The following is a 15,583-nucleotide window of genomic DNA, read 5'->3' as shown; positions in this document are numbered from 1 at the left end:
CTCTCTCTCTCTCTCTCTCTCTCTCTCTCTCTCTCTCTCTCTCTCTCTCTTTCAGAACTTTTTTTTTCTTGTAATGACTTAATATTCTTTCTTGCATTATTCATTTAGCTCAGAATGGCACTTGTACTGGAGTGTGTGTGTGTGTGTGTGTGTGTGCCTACAGAGAGAGAGAGAGAGAGAGAGAGAGAGAGAGAGAGAGAGAGAGCGAGAGACTGTATAAGCTAGTCGTGTTTCAGAGTTGCGTCACGTAGACAGAGAGAGGAGCGGACAACCGACATCAGCCTGGAGTGTTTTCCCAATAGTTATCAGTCTGAGTGTTGCAATCGCCTTGTCCTTCGATCGTGGACGTCGCTTTAAGGCAACGCTCATGCTTTATTCATATATCCTCGTGTCGTGAAATTAGTTTGCAGTGCTTGTATATATATGGATATTTATTTCCACGTCTTTGATCTGTGTTATATCGATGAAGTTAGGTTTTAAAAGGGTGTATAGAACAGATTTGTATATAGAGTTCCGGTTGACTGAAGTAAACTTGGTAATTATTTTGTTAGTGTAGAATCTCTAGGGAGCTTTGAAAGATATATGGATAGATAAAAGAGGAGAGGGTTGTAGGGAGTGTCACTAGTAGAGGTGATGACATTTTGCAGCCTCCCTTAACTTCCTACGTTTTTAACAGAAGGATTTTCAGTCCAGTTATCTTGTCATGTACTATTGAAAGATTGGAAAATACTAATCATGCGTCTTCAAAAGAGTCTTCATGTTAATTTGTAGGCTTATCAATGGATAGAACGTATGGTGTGTTGGCATCTCCAATATCCGGTCACGTATCACTTTAATCTTGATAAATCATCACTCATCAATCTGTTTGAAGAGGAAAACATACTCTTTTTTTCTTTCCTCCTTATCGCTTCTTGTCTAATCCATCTTTCCTTATCTCTGCCTCTAATTACCACGTCATTACGGTATTTCATGACTAACCCACTTCCTACCCACCTGCCCGTCCCAACACAGCCTTGCTCAGTGCCACCTAACCCATGGTCTCCTCTGGCCTCTTTATTGTTATCCTCTCTCTCTCTCTCTCTCTCTCTCTCTCTCTCTCTCTCTCTCTCTCTCTGCGTACGTGTGGACTTAAGGGGTTTGGTTGGCACTTACGTTCACCTGTGTGGGAATTGGAGGATCAATATATGGGGTTCTTATCTAAGGGAGTTCTGCTGGCGGAGTGACAGATAGACAGACTTGGAGGCAGACAGGTAGACGGGCAGGACAGGTGCGAAGTTAGCCTCGTGTTTTTGTTATTATTCCCGATGATAATGTTTGTTTATCAGTAGTAGTAGTAGTAGTAGTAGTAGTAGTAGTAGTAGTAGTAGTAGTAGTAGTAGTAGTAGTAGTAGTAGTAGTAGTGATGGTAGTAGTAGTAATAATAGTAATGATAGTAACCACACTCAAAATCTAGCTCTTTCTAGCCACAGACACCTATATTGCCAAACGTTTATTGATTATTTGATTTATTTCACAGCGACCGAAACGCAACTCCATTCAGACGTTTGCAAAGCGATACATTTGATTTCCTGAGCGAGGGAACCTTTCCCCTTACACAGTCGTGGGATGAAGAGGATAAAGGGGGAGAGCCTCACTTAATTTGACCACCATCCGCCTCATATGTTAGATTAACCCTTTCCTTAACCCAGAAAGTTAGATCCTCTAGAATCCTTAACTCACGCCCGCAGGGAGATAGGCAGTGTGGCGATATCGTATTGAATTATTAAGGCATTGTCAATATAAGCAGCATATTGGAGTGACTATGCTGGGTGTGAACAAGTGCCGTGCAGAGCGGATACTGGATGCAAAGGACTGTCCTCGGTGCGGGATGGCTGCTCACTGCCCGCCGCTTCCCGTTCCTTCTCTTGCCTTCCCCGACTGTACCTCACTCTGGGGTGCCTAAAGGTGTGATGTCTGTGCTTTGAGGTGACAGGAAAGGGATATCACCTAAGTGTGTGTGTGTGTGTGTGTGTGTGTGTGTGTGTGTGTGTGTGTGTGTGTGTGTGTGTTACGCAAACTTTAGTTCATTTAACCTTTTTTCTTTAATTCATTGTAACTTTATTACATTTAATCGGTTAATGACATAATCAGTACTTCAAAATTGCCTTAATATTTAATATTTTCTTGAGCGTGCGATGAAACTGTGACGAGGAACGCGTAGTTCGAAGTCAAAGCTGTGGACATGCATCGGGACACCATTTCCTTCCCCGCCTCCCTATCAGCGGCACCGCGACCCACCCGCCTAGCAGTGCCTCGTCTCGTCTGGTCATTCGTATGGGCAAGGACACCCCCACCGATCGACTTCTTATTACGTGTACCTTGTTCCTCGTAAATTAGAGCGACTCGATTAGATAGTGGAGGATGACAGAGTGCGATACGTACGTGCAATGCATTTAAGGGTGTAGTGTACGATGAGTGTGTACTTGTGCTATGTGTGGATGTCTCGCCGGACGTAGTGCTAAGTGCTAAGTGATGCGGGAAGGACACAAGGAAGCAACACCAGTGATCAACCTGAGGCGTGCCGCTGGATGTCTCTCTCAATGAATGATGAATCTTCGCTGTACTAAGGTGTCTGTGCGTGATTGTAGATTTTGTTTTCGTTATTTTAAACACCTGGACGAAGAAGGAAGAGGAGTAGGAGGAACGGTAATTGTAAGAGTAAGAGGAGGAGACGGGAGACGAGTGTGGAGAAGAGAGAGGGAAAGGCGGAGACCTTGCATTAAAGTGAATATTATTGTGCTCTCGAATTAGCACTAATTCAAAATGAAGAAAATTAGAAAAAAGTTTTTGCCGTGGAAGGCGCAGGACAATAAAGGCAACAGTTCTAGCTATGAAGTTAACTTAAAAGAGACTAAAAATCTTGTTTTCGACCAGAGCAGAGGTCAGAAAGCACCAAAAATCTTCATCCAACGTAGGACATCAGACGGAGAGCTGTACACCCACAGGCGGGCCGCCTCCGCCTCCAACTACAGCCTTAACCTCGAACGTCACGGGACTGTACACGAAACAAGGCGTCACGACGCCATCACTCTGCCCTCAAAGGCTGGGAGTTTCAGAAGGCTGACGAGCAGTGAGAAGGATGACCGACCCGTGGTCTCTTTGGAGGATCTACATAAAACCGCGATGGAGCAAATGAAAGAATCTCATGATTCCAACGCAGAGCGAAGTGCTTCTCTAAATCGAAAGAACATCCCGATCTACGTGGAAGGGATTCTGAAGGAAGGGTCACTGGACTTGATGGATCCTAGTGGAAAATTTGACGACACCAGCGACGAAGATTTGGATAAAACTCCCACGGACGGGACCCCGATATGCAGCTCGGCGTCAGACCTCACGCCCACAGGCTCCGTGGAGGACGTGAGGCTGAAGATGTACATGAAGAAGAAGTTCAGCAAGCGGTGGTGGAAGGACAAGTACAGGCGGCGCAGCATTGTTGAAGGTGAATCAGTGTTAAAGTTAAAGCATTTCCTTCCTCTTCATACAATTGTGCCATGCGCCGCTCCCTTCACCACCTCGATAGCTTATTATGGAAAACCGTTACATAGGGAGTCTTCTTCACTACAAATCATGACAGTGTGCTACATAGAGCTTAGTTTGAAAGGCGAAAGGATTTATCTAAGCCACCCCAGAAGAAACTCGTTCTCCTTGTTAACTCTTTCCCAGCACGGCAGCGGGAACTTTGCTATCTAGTAACACACGTTCACCTTCAGTTATAACATGCGAACACTGTGATCAGAACACTGTAAAGGGAATTTTTACATTTTGCCTTAACACACACACACACACACACACACACACACACACACACACACACGGAAAAATAAAACAGGAATTTAACTATATCATTTGCAGACCACAAGAATATGTAATGAAGTGTACTACAAACATATGAGCCTATAAGTGTGGAACCAAAACGTTACTGGAAAAACGGTCTGACAATGAAAGGAGTGAAAGCAAAAATGTTAGTGAGGTAGCTGTTGATTTATTTACAGCTTTGGAGAACAGGTGGTGAAGACCCTCCTAACAGGTGTTGATTGATTGACTCTGCGTGTAGGGGAGAAGAGGGAGCGGTGATGAGAGAGAGAGAGAGAGAGAGAGAGAGAGAGAGAGAGAGAGAGAGAGATAAGAAAATGCAATTACACATCGTCTTTACCCCTATGTGACAGACAGACATTCAGACATACAGATACACAGACAGACATCCACATATATTTTCATTTCAGTAACCGCTCTTACTATTGCAAAAGTTTTTTCAACTAGATGTGAACCAACTTCTTTCTTTGTTTTTGTTTATATTTAGTTATTTCTTTATTTTATTTATCTATCTATTTTCTTGCATAAGTTTTGGAGGTTTGAAATAATTTCGCTCGTTGAAATTCTTGCGAAGAGACAAATCCTTGCCGTTTTTTTCCCTATCTGTCTCTCTGTCTGTCTCTGTCTTTCTTTCTAGTATGTATGTATGTGCTTGAGCTCTCTCTCTCTCTCTCTCTCTCTCTCTCTCTCTCTCTCTCTCTCTCAAAATAACGTGCATTAATTATACATATAACACCCTTAACAACACATGCCAGGCCTTAACAACTGAGCACGGTTCGCAGAATATGTTTTAGATTAAGTTTGAAGAAAATATGACTTTATTAATTACGGCAGATGCAAAGTTTTTAACCCTCTTCCTTTTTTTATAATCATTTTTTTCTTTCTTCTTTTTTTAAGCTACTAATTTTTCCCTTCACAGCCACCACATGTTGATTTTTTGGCGCTAAATGTCAGCGGGTGAAGGCTGACGACAGAATTCGCTTTGTTTTTGCATTCTATATTTCAGCGTAAATTTAATGTCACTCTGTTACTGATGGAACGCTTCCCCAGAGAGAGAGAGAGAGAGAGAGAGAGAGAGAGAGAGAGAGAGAGAGAGAGAAAGAGAAAGAGAGAGAGTCTTTGAATGTGTGGATAAGATAAGGATTGTATATAAGTGAGTATGGAAATGAGAGAGAGTGAGAATAAAGGAGAGAGAGAGAGAGAGAGAGAGAGAGAGAGAGAGAGAGAGAGAGAGAGAGAGAGAGAGAGAGAGAGAGAGAGAGAGAGAGAGAGAGAGAGAGAGAGAGAGAGAGAGAGAGAGAGAGAGAGAGAGAGAGAGAGAGAGAGAGAGAGAGAGAGAGAGAGAGAGAGAGAGAGAGAGAGAGAGAGAGAGAGAGAGAGAGAGAGAGAGAGAGAGAGAGAGAGAGAGAGAGAGAGAGAGAGAGAGAGAGAGAGAGAGAGAGAGAGAGAGAGAGAGAGAGAGAGAGAGAGAGAGAGAGAGAGAGAGAGAGAGAGAGAGAGAGAGAGAGAGAGAGAGAGAGAGAGAGAGAGAGAGAGAGAGAGAGAGAGAGAGAAATAATGAGGTCTGAGTTTTGAGTGAGCAGGGAACGTCTGGCTGTCTCGTCAGAGACTGATCAAGCGAGTGAGAGGGAGTGAGTGCTGACACACACACACACACACACACACACACACACACACACACACACACACACACACACACACACACACACACACTTCAATAACAATACTTTTTCTAACTTGATACAAATCCTGCATATTTTTTTCTTTTTTATATCCGAGGATGCTCGACACGTATCAGTGTTTGCGTTGCACTTATTGTCATCATGCAGACTTGAAACTTGTCCATATATGAGTACGCCGATTGATTTCAGAGTCGTTGTTTTTCATAGGCCACTTACAGCACATCACCATAAACCGTGTAGAGAATGAAAGGAATACTCAGAAATACATTGATGAAAGGATTAACATTAGTAGTAGTTATTGTAGTGTTGTCTTTATATAACGTTATTAGGAAAGATGCGTGTTTATAGAAGCTACTGTTATTATTCCTGCTTATACTAATACAACCACTATCACTCCCAATAGAAATATGTGGAGTGCTGCAGTGTAGAATATAATAGAAATAGAATAGAAAATGAAGAGATAGAAGATGAAGGTAAAGACGAATATGGACTTATACATGAAACGAGTGTAGTGAATGTACGTGATTTTCAGTGCTAAAAATAAACTCTTGCTTTTATACTGAGTTTTGTTCTATCAGAGGAAATGATCTGTGATAGTTTTTTTTTTTTTTGTTTGTTATTCGACCGGGATAGTGTACGTATTTATTTGTTGTATCAGCGTCACAGTTGTCTCGTATTATTATTATTATAGGAAATAACAATAGATAAACTGTTTTATTTATAATTGCAATGATGATAGAAAGCTGCTGCTACTACTACTACTACTACTACTACTACTACTACTACTACTACTACTACTACTACTACTACTACTACTACTACTACTACTACTACTACTACTACTACTACTACTACTACTACTACTACTACTCCTCTTCCTCCTCTTCCTCCTCCTCCTCCTCCTCCTCTCAATCCCGTCTAATGTCCACAAGGAGTCTCCAGGATCATTTCTCCGCATGTGATACAAAATATAAGATTTAGTTTAATGACCGTGGAAAAAACTGTGCAACGTTTTTTCAAGAGCATCTCATCATCTCAGAGGAGGAGGAAGAGGAAAGGATATATTGTTTCCTTTTTTCTCGTTTCTCTTTTCTTATTCTTTCTTTTATTTTTTCATTATTTTTTTAATATTTCACACCAATTATCTCGTGAATTCTTGTAATTTTCCTCCTGTTTCCCTGACATTTTTCCTTGTGCTTTGATTTCATGATATTTTTGTGTTGATATAATTCTCTCTCTCTCTCTCTCCTCTCTCTCTCTCTCTCTCTCTCTCTCTCTCTCTCTCTCTCTCTCTCTCTCTCTCTCTCTCTCTCTCTCTCTCTCTCTCTCTCTCTCTCTCTCTCTCTCTCTCTCTCTCTCTCTCTCTCTCTCTCTCTCTCTCATCCACAAGACTTTACATAATTGCTCTCCACATCTTCACATTAGAGCAACTCCTGTTTTCTCTTTATTTTATACTATAGTAATTTGGTATTGCACTGTAGTAACTTAGCTTTTTTAGACCAAAGAGCCAATTGAGTATTAAAAGATCAGTTACTGCATGAAACTCACCATAATAACCATCTGCTTTACAATTTTGCTTCCGGTCTTTGCAGGTTTGGCTTCCCAGACCGCCGCCTCCGCTGCAATATCGCTGCCACACATCAACCAGCTCTCGGACTATGAGGAAGACCAGCCTACTGACGAGCCCCAGACTGAGACTAGCCCGGGACACGACCCTCCAAAACAGAGGTGAGTGCCTCGGACAGCAGCGTAGGGGAGGGAGGAAGGGATGACAGGTAGATATGCCTGAAGGGAGGAAGGCAGGAAGAGAATTGGATAAAAGGAATAGGATTAAATATCTGAGTGTACTACAGGCAATATGAACGTATGGGGGGGAAGGAAAATGAAGGTAGGGCAAGAGGAAAGTAAGGAGAGAAAAGAAATGGAGGAAAATAGTGAGGATAGGAAGTAAGGGTAAGGACGAAGTTAGGAGTACAGTAGTGATTTTTTTTTCTTATTTACGCTATGGCTTATAGCGCCTGTAGGTCTACTTGAAGAGTATGTATGGGAAGCACTCTTCAGCTTCTACCCACTAGTGGCGCAGGAATTTTACTTATACTAGTACCCATATTAGGGCCCATATCACCACCCAAGTGCATCTTTGGTGTAACTACCTAGAACTTGGGTATCATGGTGACATGTAGGTAACTTTAAACCACTCGACAAATGGCAAAGTTTCTAAGGATGTACGTAGTGGGATTTGAACATATGCCTGATCCCACGCTCACCACCTTATGCACTACTCCACCTCCTCCCTAATGGAAACATGTAAATGGTAATAAGTGTAATGTTTCTATTTAATTCTTGTAGTTGAGGTAATGAGAGTCGCTGTCGGAAAGTCCTTAAGGTACCTTCTTTTTCTTTTTAGAGACTGTTGACTTGGCATTTTAATTTCCCTTACACAGACGATACATTTTTCTTTTCCTCGTTTTTTTTCTTTTATAGATGGAAACTTATTACTTATAAGTCGGCTTTCAATTAGTGTCAAGTCAGTCGGTCTTTCATTCACTCTGTTACTCACTCACTCATTCACTCGTTCTTTTACCCCCAGCAGGAACAACAAGCGAGCAGATAAAGGGAAGAAGGCTAAACTAAAACGTCGCCGTGCCTATTACAGGACCCCCAAAGATGTAAGTAGTGTGTGTGTGTGTGTGTGTGTGTGTGTGTGTGTGTGTTCTTTGTCTTTTCGTGCCATACATTGGTGAGGCAACATCCTCTTATTTATTTTCCTCTTTATCTCAAGTTTCGTTTCTGTTTTTACTGTTTTCCCATGCATGATTTCTTATGGTCATGTTTGTAAAATCTCTCTCTCTCTCTCTCTCTCTCTCTCTCTCTCTCTCTCTCTCTCTCTCTCTCTCTCTCTCTCTCTCTCTCTCTCTCTCTCTCTCTCTCTCTCTCTCTCTCTCTCTCTCTCTCTCTCTCTCTCTCTCTCTCTCTCTCTCTCTCTCTCTCTCTCTCTCTCTCTCTCTCTCTCTCTCTCTCTCTCTCTCTCTCTCTCTCTCTCTCTCTCTCTCTCTCTCTCTCTCTCTCTCTCTCTCTCTCTCTCTCTCTCTCTCTCATCAGTAGCTGTCACCCTACTCGCTTTGATATCCAATCAAGTTTACATGAAAGGAAATACCAGAGAGAAACCAATTAAAAATAAACACTTCGGACATGGGTAGCTTGGTCCTTGGCGCGTGTCTCTCTCTCTCTCTCTCTCTCTCTCTCTCTCTCTCTCTCTGGTAGTTGCGTCACTGTCCGTACACTCTCGGCCTCCGGGTTATGAGACTCACGAACATCGACCCCTCCGGCTGTCAGTGCTTCGTGTCAGTGAAGCGTCATGATGTCCGCTCCTTTCAAATCAAGGGAGTCCGCCACCGCTCAAAGAATCCAGGAAGGCCGAGGCTCAAACTGCAAGAGTAGCCGAGTGACGGAACGAAATCCCAGAGTTCTTGATGAAAGGACAAGATTCAAGTTTACTATAATTTTATGATCCGAGTCTTGCATTTACTGGTGATTTGTTGCTTGCTCTTTTTTTTTCGGCCTCATTTTTTCTTTGTTTGCTGTTCCTGGAAGTAATTTAGTATTGTGTTGAAAATAAGATTGCGGAACGTCCTATAAAAATGTCAGTTGAAGATTAATTGTGATCGATTTTCTGTACATCATTCTTGAGCTTTCTCTCCTAAATACGTGTCTTAGAAAATGAGAGTCTAGGAATGCTGGTAAGTAATTGTTTTTCGTTTTTATTTATTAAAAAATCTGCACGAACAGCACCACAACATTAACAGCACGGGAAGGAATACGTACATCTGCATCATAATTAGTAGTGGATCGTAATTAAAATATCGATCCAGAAATAAAATTAGTAAATGGATGAGAGAGAGAGAGAGAGAGAGAGAGAGAGAGAGAGAGAGAGAGAGAGAGAGAGTGTCCGTGCGTGCATGCAGAGTGAGGAGCAAGGAAATGTCTGGCTCACTGATGCCACAGCCGGGGATTGCTTGCCAACCAAAAGAGAGTCGCGATAAAACCAGCGTCACATTTCACCTCTTTAGAGGAAAGGGGAAGAAAGAAAAACGTGACGCAGATAAGAAAGGAGGATCAGCTGAGCATGTTAATTAGTGCCGTGGGAGAGAACGAGCCTGGAGGAGCAGGAGCCACGGCCTTTCTCCTGACGCAGCTCAAGGCAACTTCATTGTGTAAAGCAAGAAAACATTAGGCCAAATCCGATTACTGAAGTTTAATAGTTTATTGTTTCTAAAAGTATGAATTAGCTGCTGGCTCTCCAGGTCTCGTTCAGATAAGCTTACATGTGAGGAGTTTAGAGGTGATTATACTTAGCAATGGTAAAAGAGTAAAAGCTAATTAGTGATTAACATGAGCGTTGGTTTGTTAGGATTTTCGACTTATCCTGTTTATCTGTCTGTTAAACAACACACCAGCGACAGTGTGAAAGAGCCAGTATCACGATATCATTTGCATAGATTTTTATTTTAGTTCAAAATATCTAGAAAATGAAATGTAAGGTGTTTTTCATATTTGTGTCTGCAGTACTGGAGGTTTCAATGTATTTTTTTGTGTTTCTATTGCTTGATATGTAGATCATATTTATCACTCCTTTGTTCTTTCTATCTCTCTACCTTTTCATTTGTAAGCATATTGTTGACATGTATTCTCACGCGTTGATGCCATCCCGCGCAGCAGCGCTTCTCCTTCACCTCATTACACTTGATGCTCCTCCTGGTACACCTGCTCTTACCCAGTGGCTTGTCTTCCCAAAACTCGAGCACCTCTGTTTGTACCCAGCTGCCGTGTGGGAGGAAGCCTGTTTTATGAGCGTCAAGTTGTTCACTAATATCCTTGATGCACAAAGCCACGTAGTGAAAACTACTGGGATTGTAATTTCACTCGAGAGATCAATAATCACATCAAAAGTCGAGATGCAAAGCTCATTTCCCGAGAAGTCAATGAACTAACCTCATCAAGGGGGAACACTGAAACTTTGCACGGACATGCGAATCACGGGGGCAGACGAAGGTATTCTGAGAAGGTTTGGATGGAGGCAGAGGAGTGGGTGGGAATGAGCGGCAAGATCACAATGAGGGAAGGCAAGAGGGAGGAAATGGAGTGAGTGAGGAAGGATTGGGAGCAGGAGGCACAGTGAGAGACACGAGATGAAGTGAGTAAGGGATGCAAGGAACGCATTGTGAAGCTGAGAGAGAGAGAGAGAGAGAGAGAGAGAGAGAGAGAGAGAGAGAGAGAGAGAGAGAGAGAATAAAGTGACGAGTCTGCTGGCTATCATCATAGGATTAGTTTTATTTGGCGTAATAAGTTCACATCAGCCATGCCAAGAGTATTACACGTGCAGCAGGAAATCTAATTGTATCACGCGATGAACTGGGCCTTAATTGTACGACCAGTAAAAGGTAACGAGATTCGGGGATCAGTTTTATTTCAGTAACACAAGGTATCTTTCTCAGCATCTACTGAACGTTAACGAAGGAATAAGAGAATGTTGAAATATTAGATGGTAGAATGGAAGTGAATGGGTTGTTCTGCGTGGCATCTATTCAAACAGCAGTGACACTGTGTGGAATTGACACACCAATGATGCCTTTGTCGTGGTCACCATGTAGGGATGTGGCGTAACCATCATTAGCTGTCTTGGTGACATTACAAATGCTTGTGTGTGTGTGTGTGTGTGTGTGTGTGTGTGTGTGTGTGTGTGTGTGTGTGTGTGTGTGTGTGTGTGTGTCGGTCTTGGTCTCATTGAAAATAATAAAAATCAAAGAAAATAGTGCAAAATAGTTTCCGATCCTGTTTTTCTATTAGTATAATGTTACACTGAAGAGGAGACAGAACCAGGCAGGGACTACACATCTAAATGACGTTGTAAAAGCCTTGAAGTGAAGGAACGCACAAAGTTTTTATCAATTAATCTGTGAAAGAGAAATTCGGATCAGCAAACACCAAATCAGCTAAAAGAAATGTTTACCTGTAATAAATAGATGTAAGGAATAAACATCGAACACTTCACGTAAAAAGAAAGAAAAATCGTGCGCGTTTTGAGAAGCGTAAACTCGTTATCATATTATTTGTTTATTTCTTCAACTTTTTTTTCTCGGCAATCATTCAATTTTTTGGAGTGAAATTTCAGTGAAAGAAATAATTTGCTACAACGTTATCGCGAGGGCTGCTGATATCCAATAACTCTCTCTCTCTCTCTCTCTCTCTCTCTCTCTCTCTCTCTCTCTCTCTCTCTCTCTCTCTCTCTCTCTCTCTCTCTCTCTCTCTCTCTCTCTCTCTCTCTCTCTCTCTCTCTCTCTCTCTCTCTCATTCCCCTAGTATCACAAACCATTATTATTCCACCATAAGTATTAAGATCGACCGTAATGAGATCCGCAGTAGAGGCAGGAATGTTCATGATTGGTTTTATACTCTTGAACTCAAATCATAACCCTCACAAGACTTCTCTCTACCATTTGACTTCACTTTAAGAACGAGTAAGAAAAAGCACCGCCATTCTGGTACACATGTATGACGTAGGAATAATTGGAGAGGCTATTACATGATGCCCCCGGCCGCCTGAGCCTCCGACCTACGCTCCAGCTCACTTAAAAAGAAAATCCAAATCGGGATACAAGAGGATCCGGTTAATGGATTTTATGGGTTAGCTTTAAAGGATGTAGAGAGAGAGAGAGAGAGAGAGAGAGAGAGAGAGAGAGAGAGAGAGAGAGAGAGAGAGAGAGAGAGAGAGAGAGAGAGAGAGAGAGAGAGAGAGAGAGAGAGAGAGAGAGAGAGAGAGAGAGAGAGAGAGAGAGAGAGAGAGAGAGAGAGAGAGAGAGAGAGAGAGAGAGAGAGAGAGAGAGAGAGAGAGAGAGAGAGAGAGAGAGAGAGAGAGAGAGAGAGAGAGAGAGAGAGAGAGAGAGAGAGAGAGAAACTATCCCCAATTTTCTCTCTTCTCTGACCTCACGAACCATTGAATATCCTGAAGCTGTAAGGGGACGGAAGGAGCAAAAAAGGGAGAGAGTGAGAGGTGAGGGAAGGGGAAGAGGAAGAGGAAGAGGAAGGGGAGTTGGGCAGTGAATAAATAAAAGGATCCGATAGAACGAAATATCTTGCTAACATTTACAATATTTACATTTTCTGCTTCAAAAAAGAGGTTGTGTTGAATTTTGATATATTATATTTTTTTTTTCCATTTGATGATCACGAGGAAGAGTAATAAAAGGATGAAAGAGAGAAGGAATGTAAGACGGTAAAAATATGAACAATGAGAGAGGAAACGAGAAGAAAAATCATGAGGTTGCAAGGGAGAGGAAAAAGGGAAGAAGAGAAGAAAAGAAATGTCTGAAGTATGTGAGAAATCGGAAAAAAAATTCATATTAGAGAAAAAGGAAACCAAAGTAACGAGTCTCATGATGATCTTCTCATAATGTATATCGTTTTCTTCGTCGGAATTGTCTCGTTGACTCGTGTTTGTTTCACGCAGCGCTGTAGCATTGACTGTCTTTTGTGTACAGGTGAATTCCACTCCAGTCATTTTTGTCCGTGGTGAAATGTTTCTGTCAGCGCCACTTCCTCTTTGTTTGCATGTGGATATGTCTGCGTCCCTGTGTCTCTATAGTGTATATGTTTGTATCTGTGTCCATCCGTGTATTTGTCTGTCTCTTCTCTCTCTCTCTCTCTCTCTCTCTCTCTCTCTCTCTCTCTCTCTCTCTCTCTCTCATAGGTGATATTCACTGCTGCAAAATTTGGAATCTCCCGTTTTCTGTCGCGTCACGAGTGGCGGCAGGATAGATAGGTCGTGAAGGTTGGCCTCAGTGTTACGGTGAACCTGGTTGAGTGAGGACGTACGCCGCTGGCGCTCCACTTGACTTCCCCGTGATCCTCTCTTTACCTCTCTTTCTCTCCTGCCTCTGGAAGGATTATTTAAGAGGCTATGTGTTCTGGTCTTGTAGTGAGGCGTTTCATATTTAAACAGAGGATTGAAAAATGAGGTGAATGTGTGTGTGTGGTCCAGTTTTTAGAAGGTGGAACATTGACATGCATCCCCTGTTTTTCGGCCTGTAAAAGGATCAGAGGATTTGCCAGGCGCAGCCGGGCTGGGGTCACCGGCTGCAGGCTTATCCTCTTGGCCACGAGCCTTTCTGTCCCTGGACGGCTAGGCTCACTGCGGAGTCTCTAGCTACATTTGATGAGTGTCAGCCTCTGACAAGAGGAACAAAGATAAGAGGAAGTGCAACAGAGGTTGAGGGCAGTCTGCGTCAGTGTTACACTGCACGTCATGTATATTGGGAGGTGCTGATGCAGCCCGACTGATGTGGTGAGCGTCGCCTGAAGCCGCCGCTGGTGTGGGCCACTGAGCACACGTGGAGGCCGTCCCCCCTCTCCGCTGTGTAACAGGTGTCCCGCGGCAGGGCGCCTGCTGGGGAGGCTGCCACTCTCTTGCGGCACTGCAAAAGTTTCCATCAGTACCATGGCCTCTTGGTGACCGGAGAGCAACAGTGCTCGAGGAAGAGGCGCTTCTCGCCCGCAAAGAACCAGGGCGCAACATGGCCTAAATGAGCGTGAATTTGGAGTGATGGCGGAGGTGCACACTGAATAATATGGGTGGGTGTGCGGGCGTGTGGGTGGGTGTCGGTGGTGAGTGAGGGAATGGAAACCACAGGACGCCATCGCCGCGCCCTTTCCTGGAACTGCCGTCGTTCGGGAAAGATCTCCCCCGCCACGAAGGAAGGACGGGGTGAGGGCGGCGCCTGGTGGGACTGGGGGCGCCGCTCCCGCTCCAGGGCCGCCTCACCTTCTAAGGACACCTCACCAGGGAAGGTGTCCCCGAAGCGGAGCAGATCTCCTCCTAAGGAAAAGGTCGGGAATTGCATCTCCGTGAAGGATGACAAGTCTCCCACAAAGTCACGCCCCACTTCGCCGCTGCTGTCCCTCTCGCGGCCTTCCTCCGGGCCATCGTCGCGGCCAGCCTCACCATGCTGTCCGCTGGGGCCTTTCATCGCTGCCCTCAGTCCCCAGTCTGCTGCCTCCTCGCCGCTGGGTTCCTCCCCATCCTACCGTCTCGACAGTGTGGTGCTGTGGGCTTCGGCGCTCTTCTCGCCGCCATCACTCATCATTGACCTTGACGTGAGTGTCGCTGGACAGTGGTTCGGGGTGGGACAACGTTGGAGTGGAGGGGTGTGGGAGGGGGTTGGATAAGTCGCAGAGGAGTGAGGTGCGATGGAAAAGGAATAGGAAAGTGGTTTATGCTTGGCATTTGGTTGTGTGAGCTGGAGAAAGAATGTAAGCAAGTTTCTTTCCCAATAAAAGACGAAGGCATCTTCTTATTTGTCATCAGTTGGTCATCAATCAAACCTTGGTTCATTGTTACTATTACTATACATTTGCTGTACTGTTGCTATCATGACACCCATAGCCATCACTGTAAACACCACTATTGGTGCCAATATCAGTACAACTACCATCACAACCACCCTCATATTGACACCACCTCACTGTTTGCTCACCTTATTGCCTGCTGGTGTAGGGAGGAACTTGAGTTACGGCAAGTGAAGAAACACCGGAAATCCCCCGAGTGTCACCTCCTGAATGAGTGACACGCCCGCACACGCTTTTACTTCCTAGCGAGTGTCTGGCACGGGCACACTACAGGAGTTAGTTGTTACATAATGAAATCTGATATTGCACCGTCTTTCATATGGCTTAAGAAAATTGTATAGACTTGGTGGTGGTGGTGGTGGTGGTGGTGGTGGTGATAGTGCTGGAGAAAATGTTACAATTTATACATGTTAAAAAATACATGAAAAAATGAACGGTTAGGTTAATGACTGTCCCATTATCACCGATAATGCCATTTATTAAAAGGATTAAAGCCTTACCACCACAAATGCTGCCACCAATGCCACCTTTTATAAAAGGTCCATCACACCACCACCACCGCCACCACCACCACCACCACCACCACCACCAACCATAACCACAACCACCAACCACAACCACCACCATCATCACTTCTTCCTATTCAC

General features: G+C 43.8%; 1 protein-coding gene across 12 annotated transcripts in view; it reads left to right on the top strand.

Moving 5' to 3' along the window:
* The window catches only part of LOC123509945 (pleckstrin homology domain-containing family G member 5-like), a 491,065-nt gene that overhangs the window by 334,092 nt on the left and 141,390 nt on the right, over positions 1–15,583 (top strand). For 9 of the 12 annotated variants that reach the window (XM_045264604.1, XM_045264602.1, XM_045264603.1 and 6 more), the window contains 2 exons: positions 7,127–7,262; positions 8,125–8,203. In XM_045264604.1, coding sequence (XP_045120539.1) covers positions 7,127–7,262; positions 8,125–8,203 — 215 coding nt within the window. Of the gene's footprint in view, positions 1–2,273; positions 3,479–7,126; positions 7,263–8,124; positions 8,204–15,583 lie in introns of those variants that run through there. The other 3 variants (XM_045264598.1, XM_045264601.1, XM_045264597.1) reach the window with 3 other exon arrangements.

Source organism: Portunus trituberculatus, chromosome 27 (assembly GCF_017591435.1).
Source record: "Portunus trituberculatus isolate SZX2019 chromosome 27, ASM1759143v1, whole genome shotgun sequence".
Taxonomy (NCBI): Eukaryota; Metazoa; Arthropoda; class Malacostraca; order Decapoda; family Portunidae; genus Portunus; species Portunus trituberculatus.
This window is presented reverse-complemented; position numbering and strand designations above follow the sequence as displayed.